Genomic DNA, 18,314 nt, shown 5'->3' with positions numbered 1-18,314 from the left:
CCCACAATTTGTTTTGTATTTTCTCCTGAATGCAGCAACACCCCATATGTGGTTGTAAACTGCTGTAGAGCTCTGAAGAGAAGGAACATTCTTTTGGCTATTGGAAACTTTGGCTATTGGAAATTTTTGGAAACTAAACTCCTCAATGCCGTAGCAATACTGCCTTTTTTCTTTTTTCAATATAAACCTCAACATTCCAATCACCTCCATTGACGAATATCATTTAAAATGTACCACGGAATATAATAATGACATCATAACCACAAGAACCAGTAATGCTTCATTAGACGATCTCTTCATGTACATCAGTGGCAAAAAGCTTAGGGTCCCACTGCTATGGAGAGTACAGTAACAAGAGCAAACAACCATCATATAAAAGATATGGCACATGCAGAGGATTTGTAATAGTTTAATCTTATCAATGATTGAAAAATACATAGTAAACATGATTATCACCAGTCTATTGTAATGAAAAGTCAATTGTTTTCACCAGTGCAATAAAAGTAGACAAATTCCATTTTAGTTCCAGGAAATAGCATTTTTTCATAAATCTAAGTCAGTGGAAAAATACTCATGGTTTATACAGCATTTCGAGGTCTGTGCACACAGGCAGATATGAGCCTGCTAAATACAGGATAATAAACTAGGGATAAAATGTACATTAAAAAATAATACAAATAATAATAAAAACTCAAGCATGAAGAAAAACTGCAAAACATGATGAACCAATTAGATTATCCCCATTATATATAACAGTGGTCTCTACCTAGGGTCCTGTAGCTGTGGTTAAAGACCACCTGTCACCTCTCCTGACGTCATTTAGCAACTACTTTCCTTGTGTAATAATTCGGGACCACCTTTCCGTAAGTTGTGCAGCTCATTTATTTTTCCTTCTAGAAGTTTACGAATGATTTGCCAGCAGTCAAGGTCCATTTGGATGTTACCAGTTGTGAGTGTATCCCTGCAGTCTGACATAATTAGTGCTGTCAGTGCCAAACTGTGCAGGGACCCCCCCCTCCCCCCCAACCGCTAACACCCAGATGGACCTTTACTGCTGACAATTCATTCATAATTTCAAATAGGAGTAATAAAGGAATGGCACAACATAGAATTATAACAACAGATGATCCAGAATTGTTATTACATAGAAAAAGCACGTAGATACTAAAACAGACATGTCAGGAGAGGTGACGGGTCCTCTTTAAGCTACCATGTGTCAGAGCAGGTCCTCTTTAAGCTACCATGTGTTGTATTTTTGCTATATCTGGGGAAACCACTGGTTGGAGACCACTGACCTACCTTATAATCTCATTTAGTACAAACCATAGCTGGATTGCTTTGTATTTCATAGGCCAGCAAATATAGTTCCAAACAGAAGGTTTCAATGAATCTAGTGAAAATACCACTAGCTGATTCAGCCAATTGCTGCAATGTGTGATGGTATGGTAATGTCAAAAAGGTAGACTTTGAAAAGGCTTTTCGAGATTTTAAGAATTTTCCATATGAAGAAAATGTTATACAATAGAAAACTAACCATTAACTACCAATTAAATATTGGTATTTTTTGTTTTGTTTTTACCCATATATGGTAATTTTCTTAAAATCCTAGACAAAACCTTTAATATTTTGAGGTGGACTAATACACACAAAGACAAAAAAGAAAAACTCACCAAGAAGGAGTTTTTGGAATGGAATTTTCTATGTGTGAATGTAATGATGTATGTAAGCGATTACAATATAGATGGAAAGGATAGGTTTATTGGGGAAAACTGCACAACTGAAAGGAGGCTCTAAGTCCCTGTTGGGGACTGGATACAAGATGAGATACAGTTAGGCGTTGAGGCATACAGGGTCCACAAGATATCTTGCAGCACATTTATCCACATATGCTGCAGCTGGGCCACATATGCTGAGTATGCAGGCCAAGAAAATGTTTCAATCTGGCAGAGACATTCCTGGGAAACCCTTTCTGTGTATGGGTGAGCAATATCATGAGTGCCTCATGTTCAGAACACCACTGCAAACAAAAGCGACGGAAGCTGACCATCAATGGCAGGAAATATAATGGACACTGTGAGACCAAATTTACTTTTGGTAAGCTTCTGGAAATAGTCCAGACAGAGACAGAGGTGTGTAATAAAGATGACACCTTAGTCTGAATTAGGGCTGCACGATATATCGCAAAATTAATCGAATCGCGATAATCGGCAAATGCGATTTGGCCGACCCAAAAATGCTGCGATTATATATAAAGGGGCCCTGCGCACATAACTGGCTTTGTGTGTAAAGTATTTTACTAGTGTGTGAAACAATCTCTCTCCTATTGATAACAGGTCCGGCCTCTGTACTCACTGTCACGATGAATGCACTGCAGCGAGCGGCCCGGGCCAGCCGACGCGTGACTGACGTCACTTAGTAATGCTCCTGCTTCCTGAAGGAGCGTTACTGAGTGACGTCAGTCACGCGCCGGCCGGCCAGCTCGCTGCAGTGCATTCATAGTGACAGTGAGTACAGAGGCCGGACCTGTTATCAATAGGAGAGAGATTGTTTTACACAGTAGTAAAATACTTTACACACAAATCCAGTTATGTGCGCAGTTTAGGACACATAGGGCCATGAGGGGGACAAGCATAAGATGCTATATGTCTTATGCTGGCCCCCCTCATGGCCCTATGTGTCATAGCACACATCCCCTATAACAGTGTCCTCCACAGATCCACCCCATAACAGTGTCCTCCACAGATCCACCCCATAACAGCGTCCTCCACAGATCCACCCCATAACAGCGTCCTCCACAGATCCACCCCATAACAGCGTCCTCCACAGATCCACCCCATAACAGCGTCCTCCACAGATCCACCCCATAACAGCGTCCTCCACAGATCCACCCCGTAACAGCATCCTCCAGAGATCCACCCCGTAACAGCATCCTCCAGAGATCCACCCCGTAACAGCGTCCGCCACAGATCTACCCCATAACAGCGTCCTCCACAGATCTACCCCATAACAGTGTCCTCCACAGATCTACCCCATAACAGCGTCCTCCACAGATCCACCCCATAACAGCGTCCTCCACAGATCCACCCCATAACAGCGTCCTCCACAGATCCACCCCGTAACAGCATCCTCCAGAGATCCACCCCGTAACAGCATCCTCCAGAGATCCACCCCGTAACAGCGTCCGCCACAGATCTACCCCATAACAGCGTCCTCCACAGATCTACCCCATAACAGTGTCCTCCACAGATCTACCCCATAACAGCGTCCTCCACAGATCTACCCCATAACAGCGTCCTCCACAGATCTACCCCATAACAGCGTCCTCCACAGATCTACCCCATAACAGCGTCCTCCACAGATCTACCCCATAACAGCGTCCTCCACAGATCCACCCCATAACAGCATCCTCCACAGATCCACCCCATAACAGCATCCTCCACAGATCCACCCCATAACAGCGCGTCCTCCACAGATCCACCCCATAACAGCGCGTCCTCCACAGATCCACCCCATAACAGCGCGTCCTCCACAGATCCCCCATAACAGCACATCATCCACAGATCCCCAATAACAGCACGTCATCCACAGATCCCCCATGACAGCGTGTCATCCACAGATCCCCCATAGCACGTCATCAACAGATCCCCCATAGCGCGTCATCCACAGATCCCCCATAACAGCGCATCATCCACAGATCTCCATAACTATGTCATACCCAGCCGCATCAGCGGCTCATATGGGAAAATCCAAGCAAATAGACCTCTAGCACAATTCCCTTAAAATATTGCATCTCATATCGTTATCGCAATTTTTAGGGCCCTAATCGCAATCGTACAAAATTCCCATATTGTGAAGCCCTAGTCTGAATAGTGGACAACAAAACTGTGGGACATGCTCGTGCTTGTTGGTGGATCAAGCAATCCTCTCCACTGGTGGTCTGTCTGGGCGGTCATTATTCACAGTGTGTGTGCCCTTATGTAACCATTGCTCCCAGCATCTCCTAACAGCTAGGTCAGAACAGCCTAGATGGCAAACTATTTGTCATACTGACCATCCTACTTTCCCAGTCCAATGAGTCTGTCAACAGGGCAAAATGTCTTAGAATGCATCATATAGGCATGTCAATGATCTCTCACCAAGTGATACGCTACCCAAAAATAGTCTTTGAGAACCTTTTTATAGGGCAGTGGGGAAGCACTTTTACTTACTCTCGTGGCAAGACCCAGTATCTAATCAGAGACATAACTACATGTCGAGTTTTGCAGCAATCTGACATTTCTATCTGGGTTATTTATTTATTTTATTTTTTGTCAATGAGTGTATATGGAAGCACAACATGCAGATAAAAGGGTACAGCAGCTGTCAGTCACATTTTACAGTAGATTACACTTAACAGTCAGGTTTCCACCTGTACCATTCACTGTCAATAAGTATTTTAAAATATACAAGGAATTTATTTGAGAAGTCCAGTCCACCAGTGAAGATGATGGTACAGAGATAGGAGAATCTGTGAAATGGGCAAATTTTCTGCATATCAGACAATGGAGGTTGAAGTGCATTGGTATAGATAGATGCTATTTACATCTCCATCTTATAGGAGGGAAGCACATCTCCATAACAGAAAACTGGCTCGTTCATGAAAAGTTGATACAGTATAGTTTAACAAATTCAAATGCCTTCCTTTAAATGGTGCCATATTAAACACTGGGGTCGAATATAAAAAATCTTTCAGTGACTTTAGAGTAATTGATTCTAGTCACCATAAATCTACAGAATTAGGGGCACCAACCTGGCTACTGGGTGTGCTATACATAGAGTCCAAGTTTCATAAAGATGACAGAGTCTCCTCAGTGTAAATAAACACATAGCATAAATTATTAGAGTAAAAAAAAACTACAGTAACAACCTAAGACTTAAATAAACTGTGTATACTACTTTTAAGTTATTCTTCAAGGTGGTGAATGTCTTCATAATATCATGGTTACAAAACTAAAATAATCTAACATATGGATACTTATGTGGTCCCAGAAACTGAGAATTTACACCTATTGGTGGGTCATAGTATTTCTCATAGTTGCCCCAAGAAACAAAAATGATCCATTATCCAGTATTAAATGTTAGTTTATGTGATGAATAACTAAGATTTTATATCTTTATTAGTCCATGACAATGATTAGAAACTTTATCAAATCAATTATTTTAAGGCAGCATGTGGTATTGCTGCTTGGATGAACTACTCAACTTACTATGGCATGTTGGTTCAGTTTGCATGTACATCAGTGGTAAAGACTGCTTTGAAGTGCATTTGCGACACCAAACAACCATACAGATCATACAGAGCCCAAAACATATGCAATATATAAGTTCCGATACAGTAATCCTACATCAGTCATCCAATATGGACGACATATGATGACTACTCAATTCCATAAGAATAGTGTGCACTTTCCTATACTAAAATGGGTGGCAGTAGGCTTAGATTGGATTAAAAACATGCCAATACCTCACCAATCGCCTGCCTTGGCCATTCCAATGCTTCTTGAGTCCCTGCTGCTCTCTACTTCCGGCTTCGATCTTCACACACAGAAAATGCTCACCAAGCCATTTACTGACTGAAGTGGATTCATTTCTATGCGAGTCAAGACAGGAACAGGAAGTCTTCTGCCTTCAACCAATGCTGTGCTGACCCTAGTATTTTAAATCTGCATTTTAAATAAGTTAGGTTATAAAAATCATATATCTCAGGAATGGACAAATAGCTGTAGGACTTTAGGGGTCAGTGAGACCATTAAATGGGTTCTCCTGAAATAATGACTTTTTATCTAATACCCGTAGCCTGCCTCTGTGAATAGAAGATTCATACTTACCTGCTTACCTACTACCTGTTTCACAGAGCTTCGGCCCCGCATGTCCATGTTCTGGTCCTTTACATCCAGTGCTGTATGGTCATAAGCTCTACTGCAGCCAGTTAGAACATGCAGGAGTCCGTGCAGAGGACTGTAGCGGCAGGGAACAGATAAGTATGAATCTTCTATTTACTCAGGCAGACTGCGGGCATTAGATAAAAAGTCATTATCTCTAGGGAGCCGGTTAGATTTTTTAGCGGCTATAAGAATAATAAGTTCCATAGACATCAATAAAAAACGATTTAAAAAGTTAGGTCCCAGCCTCAGGTTTCCAGATGCATTGGCTACCTGCCGTTTGGGATTTATCAAGCTGTAATCTGAGAAATTTGGGCTAGATTTCCAGTCGCAAAAAGTTCTGCAACAGGTTATCATACCTGTAATCGCCACTGACTCCTCTAGTGTATAATGTAACCACCGTAACTGATCACTAAAAACAAAATCTGCCATTCTGCAGAGTATCGAGAACTGTCAGCTAGTCACAGGAGCTGCACACAAATATGCTCCCCAATTCTGTCAATCTTCTGTATGTTAGTTTGTCTCATACTGCAATACTTTATCACAGGGAAAACCATGTCTAACCAGTGCCGCTATAAGCTGGTGATATTCTGGTTCCAGCTGACATTGTGCCGTCATCATCAACTTATGGCTACACTAGAAGGATGCGAGTAGGGAAACGTGGGACAAGTATGAGGTGAAAAGTGGTCTGAAGTTATAACAGTGGACAACACAAAGCCCTTCGCAGGGCTGTTTTTAGGCAGGAAAGTTGATATGTAGGTGATCGCCATCCTGTCCCCGCTGCATCTGTGAAGGCACACTGTCAGTAAAGAAACTATTCTGCTTTGTTGTACTAAGCCTGTGAACTGTGCCATTTTTACCCACACTAGACAAGAAGCATGGCTTAGGGGCATTATTTTTTAAGAGGCATGGTCTAAAATGTGCCAGTCTTAAAAATCTGAAAATAAGACAACTGAAACTCCTCTTAATCTTTTAGACAGGCAGTCTGGGGCATTAAAAAAAAACTGTCTACAAGTGTAGCATGTCTAATTATATAGTAAATCTGTGCCCATGTGTTACATTGAAAATCTTTATAAATCTCACATGATGTATGACACATGTAACGGACATGAGATTTGGCAAAAACATAAAAAAATAAATCAGTGCAGAGATTGTAATTGCCCAAAAGGCCATTCTGACCCTTATGCGAAGACTAATACTATAAATGACATGTGATCATTGGGGAGTCCCATTACCAATTTGCATTGTGGTTAAAAATCTTCGAGTTACATTTTAATTAAAGTGTATTAATAGTTAAGCCTGAAGCACATCCTAAAGATATTTGAGAAAATAACTAAAGAACCACTTTAAAAACCATGATAACAAATCATAAGACAAAAGACTCAAATGCAAACCTTTTGTTCTAGAATTAATTTAAAAAAAAACTATAGGAAAAAAGAAATGTAAGATTACTACAAATAAAAGCAAGGTCATACTCATTGCAAAGTCTAAAGTTTTATAAACAGAAGGATTAAATATAAAAAGGCTATTCAGCAGCAGATTGTAAAGCTCCAATAAAGGCATTACAGATGCGCATCAGAAAACTAAAAATAAGAGAGAGAAAATAATACCACCAATCTAGTTTATAATACGTAATGTTGATTTCTCTAGAAAGAAGATGTTAAAGTGAGAATTTGATAGTACTAGAAGTGGCATGCTCGGTTAACAGAATATCTCAACATGTTACAATCACTTTTCACACAAATTATATCAATCCATACTAACAGCAGCAAACAGAGCCAATATCTCAAGAGCCAAGCACCTTGTATACTTCTAACACAATGGAAAGAATCCAAAAACCTTTTTTACAAGCCACCCAGAAGCAGTGCCATGGGTCAATTATGGTGGAGACCTGAAATAAAATACATTGTAGACTTTTCTGGGTATAAAATATCCATCAGCATTTTTCATGACATTTGCTTAATAAACAATTTGTTTTCCAGTGAATTATGAGACAGATGAGGGAGTTGGTGTCCAGCCCATCTGATAAGCTCGCTCCAAAGTTCTTTTACAGTCCTGAAGTACAGTGCTGAATGTGATATGAGGATACCGCTGGACCAGTTGCTCCACTGTATTTTCATTTACCTAAAAATAAAAAATAAATACATATAAACACATTTTTAAGTACATAAAAACTCAGGTCATGCACTATTATAAAATATATAAATTAGAGGGGAATTAGATTAGAAAAAAAGGATCTAATATTTTTTCACTGTAAAACAGGGCCATTCAGTGAGTATGATCTTAACCACCTCAGCTCCCCTAGCTTAAACCCCCTTAATGACCAGACCACTTTTTACAATTCTGCACTACACTACTTTCACGGTTTATTGCTCGGTCATACAACTTACCACCCAAATGAATTTTACCTCCTTTTCTTCTCACTAATAGAGCTTTCATTTGGTGGTATTTCATTGCTGCTGACATTTTTACTTTTTTTTCTATTAATCAAAATTGACCGAAAGTTTTGCAAAAAAATTACATTTTTCACTTTCTGTTGTAAAATTTTTCAAATAAAACTACATTTCTATATAAATTTGTCTCAAAATGTATTGTTCTACATGTCTTTGATAAAAAAAAAATGCAATAAGTGTATATTTATTGGTTTGGGTAAAAAATATAGCGTTTACAAACTATGGTGCAAAAATGTGAATTTACGCACTTTGACTTTCTGAGCACCTGTCATGTTTCCTGAGGTTCTACAATGCCCAGACAGTAGAAACACCCCACAAATGACCCCATTTCGGAAAGTAGACTCCCTAAGGTATTCGCTGATGGGCATAGTGAGTTCATGATAGTTTTTAATTTTTGTCACAAGTTAGCGGCAAATTATGATTATTATTTTTTTTCTTACAAAGTCTCATATTCCACTAACTTGTGACAAAAAATAAAATTTTACATGAACTCACCATACCCCTCACAGAATACCTTGGGGTGCCTTCTTTCCAAAATGGGGTCACTTGTGGGGTATTTATACTGCCCTGGCATTTTAGGGGACCTATAGCGTGAGAAGTAGTTTGGAATCCAAATGAGTAAAATATTCCCTGTGAAATCGTAAAGATATTAATTGGAATCTGGGCCCCTTTGCGCACCTAGGCTGCAAAAAAGTGTCACACATGTGGTATCGCCGTACTCGAGAGACGTAGGGCAATGTGTTTTGGGGTGTATTTTTACATATACCCATGCTGGGTGAGAGAAATATCTCTGTAAAATGACAACTTTGTATAAAAAAAAAGTGGGAAAAGTTGTCTTTTACAGAGATATTTATCTCACACAGTATGGGTATATGTAAAAATACACCCCAAAACACATTTCCCTACTTCTCCTGAGTACGTCAATACCACATGTGTGACACTTTTTTGCAGCCTAGGTGCGCAAAGGGGCCCAAATTCCAATGAGTACCTTTTAGGAGGGCATTTTTAGGCATTTGGATTCCAGACTTCTTCTCACGCTTTAGGGTCCCTGAAATGCCAGGGCAGTATAAATACCCCACATGTGACCCCATTTTGGAGAGAAGACACCCCAAGGTATTCCGTGAGGGGCATGGCGAGTTCCTAGAATATATTTTTTTTGGCACAAGTTAGCGGAAAATAATTTTGTAAGAGAAAAATAAATAAATCATTTTCAGCTAACTTGTGCCCCAAAAAAATATTCTAGGAACTCGCCATGCCCCTCACGGACTACCTTGGGGTGTCTTCTTTCCAAAATGGGGTCACTTGTGGGGTATTTATACTGCCCTGGCATTTTAGGGGCCCTAAAGCATGAGAAGAAGTCTGGAATATAAATGTCTAAAAAAAATTACGCATTTGGATTCCGTGAGGGGCATGGTGAGTTCATGTGAGATTTTATTTTTTGTCAAAAGTTAGTGGAATATGAGACTTTGTAAGAAAAAAAAAATATATCTATTTCCACTAACTTGTGCCAAAAAAATAAATAAATAAAAATCTTCTATGAACTCGCCATGCCCCTCAAAAATGATTGTTATAGCGCCGCAGCGATTTTACTGTGTTTTTGCAGTGATCAGAAAAAAAAAAAATTCTGTCACTGCGGTGGGGCGGACTGAACACAAGTGTGCGCACAAGATCAGGCCCGATCGGGCGAACACTGCGTTTTTTTGTAGAGCCTATAGAACATGTCCTATTCTTGTCCACAATTGCAATAGTTCTGGCAATGTGCGGATCCGCAAAATGCGGAAAGCATATTGCCGGTGTCCGTGTTTTGCAGATCCGCGGTGTCCGTGTTTTGAAAAACACATACGGACGTCTGAATGGAGCCTTACAGGGGGGTGATCAATGATAGGGGGGTGATCAGGGGTTAATAAGTGACAGGGGGGGTGTAGTGTAGTGTGGTGCTTGGTGCTACTTATTACAGAGCTGCCTGTATCCTCTGGTGGTCAATCCAAGCAAAAGGGATCACCAGAGGACCAGGTAGCAGGTATATCAGACGCTGTTAACAAAACAGCGTCTGATATACCTTTCAAGGGTCTACAGCCTGCCAGCAAATGATCGCCGCTGGCAGGCTGTAGATCCACTTGTTTACTTTCCGATCCTGTGAAGGCGCGCTCCTGTGACCGCGCCTTCACAGGAAATCTCGCGTCTCGCGAGATGATGCGTATATGCGTCTACGAGGAATAAACCGACCGCCCGCAGGTCTTCATAAAAAATATGGAGCCCTTTCTTCTATACATAGCTCCCCATCTCTGCTCTCTGATATTCTAAACACTCATTATAGCTCAGTTGTTATCTTACTGATAACAATGTGGCTTAAATAAGTGTTCATGACCTCTTAGTAGTTTAGAGATAAGGTTTATTAGATGATTGGCACAAAGTGAAAGTACCAGTCACACAGTTAGAAAACCAGTTAACATATTTTGACAGAACAGCTTAATATTTTTAATAAAGGCCAATTGAAAATATGATTTTTAGTAAAAAAATTAGTAAAATGCAATCATAAAAAATAAAATATTCCTCTGAAGGAGTACATAGCCTTTAAAGCTTACACGCACCATGATGAACATTTACATTGTGGTACAGTGTAAAGTTTTTGGAGGGGGCTCACGTGCCAAGTCTGCTCCATACATGATGGGTACCTACTGTATAATACAGCAGACACCCGGCTGCAATGACAGGAATTGGTCATAACCAGTGGCGTACATAGAGAAGTAGGGGCCCCATAGCAAGGGTCAAACCAGGCCTGCCACACAGGACAGAAGGGTTTCTGCCTAAACCCTATTCAATCACTCTTTGGCCATTTTTCCACTGCCTCATTTAAACAACTAAACTAAAAGTTGTTCCTTTAGAGGGTAGAGTCCTGACCAAGTTTTTACCTCCAGTAGAAGAGGAGATAATCCAAACTAAGACCGGGTCCCCTCTTGCCCTGGGCCCCATAGCAGTCGCATGGTCTGCCATAATGATAGTTATGCCCCTGGTGATAACACTGATCCCAGTTGTTTAACCCCCTCAAATGCCGCAATCAACACCAATCACAGCATCTGTGTGGTTAGGCAGAGGACTCACTCTGCTTTACGACCTAAGCCCCCACAGTAAAATTGCAGGGCTCTGATAGGTTGCCAAAGCATCCTAGGCCTTGAAAAGGCTCCCAGGTCTAAGACACAGCTTTACAGGCTGCATGTCAAATCCACAGACTGCAATAGTATTATATTGTAGTCTATGAGAAAAAGCGATCCGAACATCGCATATTCAAGTCTCCCAAGAGGGCTAAAACTTACGGTGTAAACAGTAAAAAATAAAAACCCACATATCAAAAATTTAAACCAGGGCCCCCTGAAACGGAATAAAAAGACATTAAAAAAAGCATATTTACCCAAGGACGTACGATTAAAAAGTACAGCTCTGTAGACAGTAATATAAAGAAGTTATGGCTGTCCCCCAAAATTTTTTACAATTTAACCACAAATAATTATTTGCCCATTTTCTAAAACAAGCTAAGGTAAAATAAACAGTCCCATTAAAAAGTACAAGTTGTCCTGCAAAAAACAAGCCCTTACACAGCTATGTGGTTCATCATTAATATTAGAGATGAGCGAACTTTTGCAAAGTCCGACTTGTGTGCTTTACCGAATTTCAAATTCACTTAGTCACGACATGCATTTTTTTTGTAAGTAGCGGGTAGTGCCACTCCCTGTCAGTGTACCCCTCAGATGCTGCGATCATGTATGTATGTATGCATCTTAAAGTAATAATACAGTCAACATTAACAGAAAAAAATGTAATCATACTTACCGCCTCCATTTGTTTGCGATGGGCCTGCCGCCGCCATCTTGTTCGAAGATCTTGCATGAAATCTCGTGTGGCCCGAGATGACGTCGTCAAGCTGGCCAGCGTGGGGATGTTATACGTCACCGCGCATGGGATTTCGGCCGAGATCTTCAATCAAGATGGCGGTGGCCGGCCCGTCGCGAGCAAATGGAGAAGGCAAGTATGATTTTTTTTATACACTATTTTAGGTTTAATCAATTCGCTACTTTTTTAAGACACTTTTTTAGGAATGTTTTGTTGTACTAAAAACAGGGTGTTAAGAGTCTTCTTCTCAAAGCTAAAAAGAGTCTGTCTTCAGTATTCTGCTTAATACTATAGATTTAACATACAGAGGGTTTAACATACAGAGGGTTTCAGCCTGCCTCTTGTCACTACCCCAGTCCATCACTACGCAGATGTGCCCTAATTGTCACTGCCCATCACCCTGGTTATCTGACTTGTTACACACACATGTCTTTAGCACTCAGTAGAAGAGAAGAATGAAGACAGACTCTCCTTACCAATGTTCAGTTTGAGCTTTACTAAGAAGACTCTAACACTCTGCTCTTCTGTTACAGAGGGACAGTGACAGGGAACATTTTTCTAATATACTTTATTTACGGAAAACCTTTATTTATAGTAGAAAACTTGGGCTGAAATGTCCCTTAGCAGGGATCTTTTTCAGAGCCGTTGCAAAGGGACATCCTTCTTCCTAACAGCACAATGCTGCACTGACTGGGAAGCCGGGCGGGGAGCTGGTGGGCGTCTGCCGGCACTGCTCCCTCATATAGTGGGGCGAATAAAGTGATAACTAATGTACATATATATAAACTTTGTTCCTGCTCACTGATCAGCGTGACCAGTGCTGTCAGTGAGCTCTCCCCCTGTACGCTGTGTAATAAACCAGCTGCTGGGAGCAATGCCTGTGTGAGTGGTAAGGGCTCACTATAGGCAGTGACAATATTATATACTATAACTGTATAACAGCTTCCCCCTGCCTCCCTGTAGTCAGCGCTTACCGCTCACACAAGCATTGCTCTCGGCGGCTGGTTAATTAATCAGCACGCCAGGAGTACAGAGGAATAGACAGCGCTGGTATGTGAGCAGGAACGAAGTGAAGATAATTTTTTATATATTATTGTATATTTTATCTATTATAACTGTACTGACCCCACTATACGAGGGGACAGCAAAGGCAGATGCCTGCCAGCTCCCAGCCTGTCTCCCTACCTTCCTAGTCAGTGCAACACTGTCCCTACACATTACCAAAAATATATGACAGTTACACTTTAATATCATTGTACCCATACTATATGAAAAATAAACCAAAACCACAGTTAAACGTTAAACAACCAAGCCGCACAGAGCGGTTATATAGCCCTTAACATACCAGTATATACATTTCACTCTGAACAACATGTATGCTTTCATGACATGCTACATATGACTCTCCAGAATGGAGGTATACTCCGTAAAAGCATTACTTGCTTGCCAGGGGAATATACTGTATGTATGGCATCTAATGGAACCTGTACGACAGCACACTTAGAGAAAATGTGTCTTTCTACTAGCGAGCGATATTGCTTTCACAAACTGCAGGCCCTTTTATCTAATTTTGGACAACCTATTTAAGTCTGTTATCAGTATTCATTTTGGTAACTTAAAGGGGTTCTGCAGTTTGTTTGTCCTCTGGATAGATCATCAGCAACTGATCGGCAGGGGTCCGATACCCGGGATCCCCGCCGATCAGCTGTTTGAGAATGCAGCGGTGCCCTAGCAGCACCACGATCTTCTCACTGTTTACCGCTGGCCCAGTGACGTCACGACTAGTATCAATGGCCTGGGCGCGGCTAAGCTCCATTCAAGTGAACAGAGCTTAGCCCCGCCCAGGCCAGTGATACTAGTCGTGACGTCACTGGGCCAGCGGTAAACAGTGAGTAAGCCGCGGCGCTGCTGGAGCGCCGCTGCCTTCTCAAACAGCTTATCGGCACGGGTCCTGGGTGTCGGACCCCCGCCGATCAGAAGCTGATGATCTATCCAGAGGATAGATTATCAGTTTAAACAAAGTGCAGAACCCCTTTAAAGCACCGATCTCACAGACTGTAGGTGCGGCACCTATCTCTAGAACAGGGCCATCAAGGCGAAGGAGAGCACACCGCACATGCGTGGAATGCTCCCCATTCACTTCTATGGAAGTTCCGAAAAGAGCCAGCGTGCTCTGATTTTTCCAGAACTCTCATAGAATTGAATGGAGAGCACAAGCGCCGCCAGCCTTCCATTCACCTCTATGAGAATTCCAAAAATAGTCACGACGGTGGGACCTTTACCTACATATCAGACACTGACGGCATATCCTAACCATATGCTATTTTCTTTCCCGCTAATTAACTAGAATAAAATAATTGGATTTTTTCAGCTCTATGTGACATATTTTTAACCTACTGCAAGACTAAAACAAGAAACAGATACAAATCTATACTAAAATAATAATACTTTGACTTTGCCAAAGGAATACAAGTAATCACTTATTGTGCTCACCCAAGTAGAAACATAGAAATGATATTTAATTAAGACAATGCAGAAATACTTTTTACTTAGAGCCATACGGAGAAAAATGCTTGAAAGCCACACACATCAAATATGCGCACGTTGGCCCTAGACCCCGCTTGGTTATTTTGCTTGTGTAAAATCTATGTATTTATGTCAGTTGATGATAACAAATGTGGGAATCAATCTCTGCTTTTTTGTGTGTCCTTGGATAAGCTGAATTCCACAATGTGCCAGTGACTAGGATAAACTCATAGATCCATGTATCAGTGTGCTTCCTACATATTGTACAGTATAAAGTGCAACACAGCCATAACCAGAAGTAACAGACATTTATAAAAACAATTAGCACTTATAAAAAGCAACATATTTAGGAGCGTGCAGATCCCTGCAGGATATCTGTATATGGAGATCATATATATTATTTTATTCTTTGCAGCATGGCAGTTTATAGAAATGCTTACAAACATATGCACTTTTAAAGAAATGCTTTCCAATTATTGTTTAGCTTAAACATAAAGAGCCAGCATCCAACCGAGATGATTACTTCAATTACTGCCATTGCACAATCCTGGTGTGATGCAGGGGATCAATGTGCAGTGAATCTCAGCTTGTGTATGCACTCGCTTTTATCCTGACATTTCCTTTCGATGGCGGATACACAAAATGATACAACATATAGGCTCAAGGTAACATGAAAACACGAGCGCTCTGGTTATTGAAAATAAAAAGATTAATAAAAAGAACAAATAAATTTTTAGAAAATATCTGTGCAATGGCAGCTATTAGAATATTCTCATTTTGACACGTTGGGATATAGCTAGAATATAGTCTTCTGAGAAATAGACAGGACCTATTTTTTAACAACTGTTCAAGATGAATTTCAAGGTCAAAATAAATGAGTAAATGTGTAGTAGTAACACGCTAGTGAGCTATCTTTTGCTATGATATGTTAGGCATTTTAATTACTATGAAGCTTCTTACTGACCTGTTCTCCACCTTGCTTCCGTATTTAAAGGTTATCTACTGTATCACAAGGACAGGTCCTTTGCATTAGGGCAGTTTACAAATGCCTTGAGGGGAATATCAGCCAATTAGTAGACCCACAAAGCAGCCATCAGCGATCTGCTAAATACAGGAGTTTGCCATTTACAGTATGTTTTTTAACCATTCAGTAAATCCAAGAGCCCTGATGAGGCTCACTTCTCTATGAGAAGTAACAGATCCACATTCCGTAGTCATGTATCAATAGGGGTGCATGCCCCACAGGTGTCCACTCTCAGACCACCAAGTAGAGCAAGCTGCATCAAGAATGATTGACTTTACTCAGAAGGGTAAAATGCAACTGAAGTTTAAGAATCAAGTGTAAAAACTGAAAGCAACATGGTGTGGAAAGCCCTTTATGAAGCTGTACGAAACGAGGGAATAATTACTAGACTGGATTCTTAACCAACTTCAACGCCATTTTCACCATCTGAGTACAGCCCATCATTCTGGATACAGATTGGCTCACTTCTATACCACCTTGACTATGTTCAAGGCCTGTAGCACTATAAGTAGCTGTATTTTGTTCTGCCCTTATTTGAGGACAACCCATTTTTAATGGTGCTATCCTGTCTTCGGATCATGTGCTGCAATTTCTTAATCCTATAAGGACATGGTGTGTGAGATTTTTATGTCTGTGAAGGTTCTCATTAATCCAGGTCATGGTAGATCTGCAAAGAATAAATCAAGGCAACTGGACTTACTGTAGATTTCTTGAAAACGTTTCACTCGTTCTTCCAACGGATACACAAAATGATACAACATATAGGCTCAAGGTAACATGAAAACACGAGCGCTCATAAGATTTTTACTTTCCAATCAACATAGTCATGTGAGAACTGCTGTTTTGAGGAACAAGCTGTGTTCTTTAATGGCACAAATCAATAGGAAAAAAAAATATTTTTGGTAGGAGGGTGGAATGGGAACAGCAATTCCACTTTCTAGGTATTTTTTTTTTGTGTTTAATTTTGATGGCATTCATGCATGATAGCAATGTTACGAATAGTTTCTTTATTAGCAAATGTAGAAAAAAAAACATGAACCACACACACGTTATACATCAACATGAGGTTCTTAGTATATTTTTCAAACAAAAAGTGTAAGCCCATTTGACAACTTGACGGCAACCTCTTTCAACTTAGTCTCTACACAAATCTGGTGCAGCACCACATGGCATCCACCAAAGTAACAACACAGCACCCACAGGAAGGGCGACTGAGCAGCAAAACAGCATCGCTGTCGACCCTTGGCTTTGAGCCACCCCAATCAACAGGCACAGCATCACAGCATCGGCAGTCGACATGGTGTGAACAATGACATTCTTCCCAGTCAAGATGGTGAAACAACATACTTTAAATCTGGCCTTGGATAATTTGAGAAACTTTGTCTAAGCCCCATTCTCGGTTCTCATTACTATTCCATACTATGCTAATCCACATGCTAATCCACAGTAATCTTCATTAATTAACTATCTGACCGTATTCTGAATTAAATTGCAGAAAATATCTACAAATGTCAAAGTTCAATGCTCTCAATTACCAATATAAGGTTTATATACAACCGCTAATTATCACAATGACACCATAAAATACAATAAATACCTAAAACAGTACATAGGTCAAGTGTCACTAAAAATAACTGGGCATTATTAATTGCCATTAATTTGGATTAGCAAAGGTTTTAATATGGCTTGGGGTGCCTAGGGGAAGCACGCTGTTTAATTACCAGTGTCTCTAATTGCAGAGAGAATAAACAATGGTTTCACATAAAAAAAGATAAAATGAAAGTTCCGTACTGTACTCCCCATGGCTTCTCAAAGGCTGTTTGTAATGACATACAATGATTAGGATTTCATAGACTTTCATGCCGGCATTGTTTGGAAATTGACATTTTACATTTAGCACGCACAAACAAAATGGCATTTATTCCAGGCAATGAGCACTGAGCTCTTCCATCGGGCTGGTTACCATGTGGAACTGGAAAAAAAAAAGCTTTAACAACAGCAGTTTGATGAAAAATGAATTCATTTTATTTTCATCATTTGGATCAATAACTCTCTGCTTCTACTTCTAGCCTGAAGGCAGTTGGATAATCAATGGAATCAAACAGAGGAGCCCTTCACCCGGCTCAGAATCCTCTCTGATCTTTCCTGGGAGGACTCAAGACGCTTGTGAAATTCTAATTCATGTCAACTTCATATCAAAGAAATTCCACGGAGGTTTGGTCATAAAGAGTATCATAGTCATAACGATCCAAAATCTATTTTTTGCTATACGTTTTATATAATTCAAGGCTTGCCTGTTCAGTCCACAATGACTTGAAGCTCCTTAGAAATGGAGCACAGCGAGCCAATGTGTCTTTTATACATCGAAACAAATGTGTTAGAAAAAAGTAAAAAGGGGGGTACATGACTATACAACACTTGCAACAACTAGTTACTAATGAAATGTGCAATATTAAAAAGTTTATATATATATACACATATATTACAAGATTTTACTTACAC

At 40.4% G+C, this 18,314-nt stretch overlaps 1 protein-coding gene across 1 annotated transcript in view; it reads right to left on the bottom strand.

The window, feature by feature from the left end:
- Positions 1-3,716: 3,716 nt before the first annotated feature.
- FBXL17 (F-box and leucine rich repeat protein 17) overlaps positions 3,717-18,314 on the bottom strand; it is a 724,848-nt gene continuing 710,250 nt past the window's right edge. Inside the window, exon 9 of the mRNA XM_044275955.1 lies at positions 3,717-8,045. Within this exon, the coding sequence (XP_044131890.1) occupies positions 7,908-8,045 (138 nt within the window). The 3' untranslated portion in view covers positions 3,717-7,907. The remainder of the gene's footprint in view (positions 8,046-18,314) is intronic.

This window comes from Bufo gargarizans, chromosome 1 (assembly GCF_014858855.1).
Source record: "Bufo gargarizans isolate SCDJY-AF-19 chromosome 1, ASM1485885v1, whole genome shotgun sequence".
NCBI classification, from domain to species: Eukaryota; Metazoa; Chordata; class Amphibia; order Anura; family Bufonidae; genus Bufo; species Bufo gargarizans.
The sequence above is the reverse complement of the archived record's forward strand: the minus strand, read 5'-3'. Positions and strand labels throughout refer to the sequence as shown.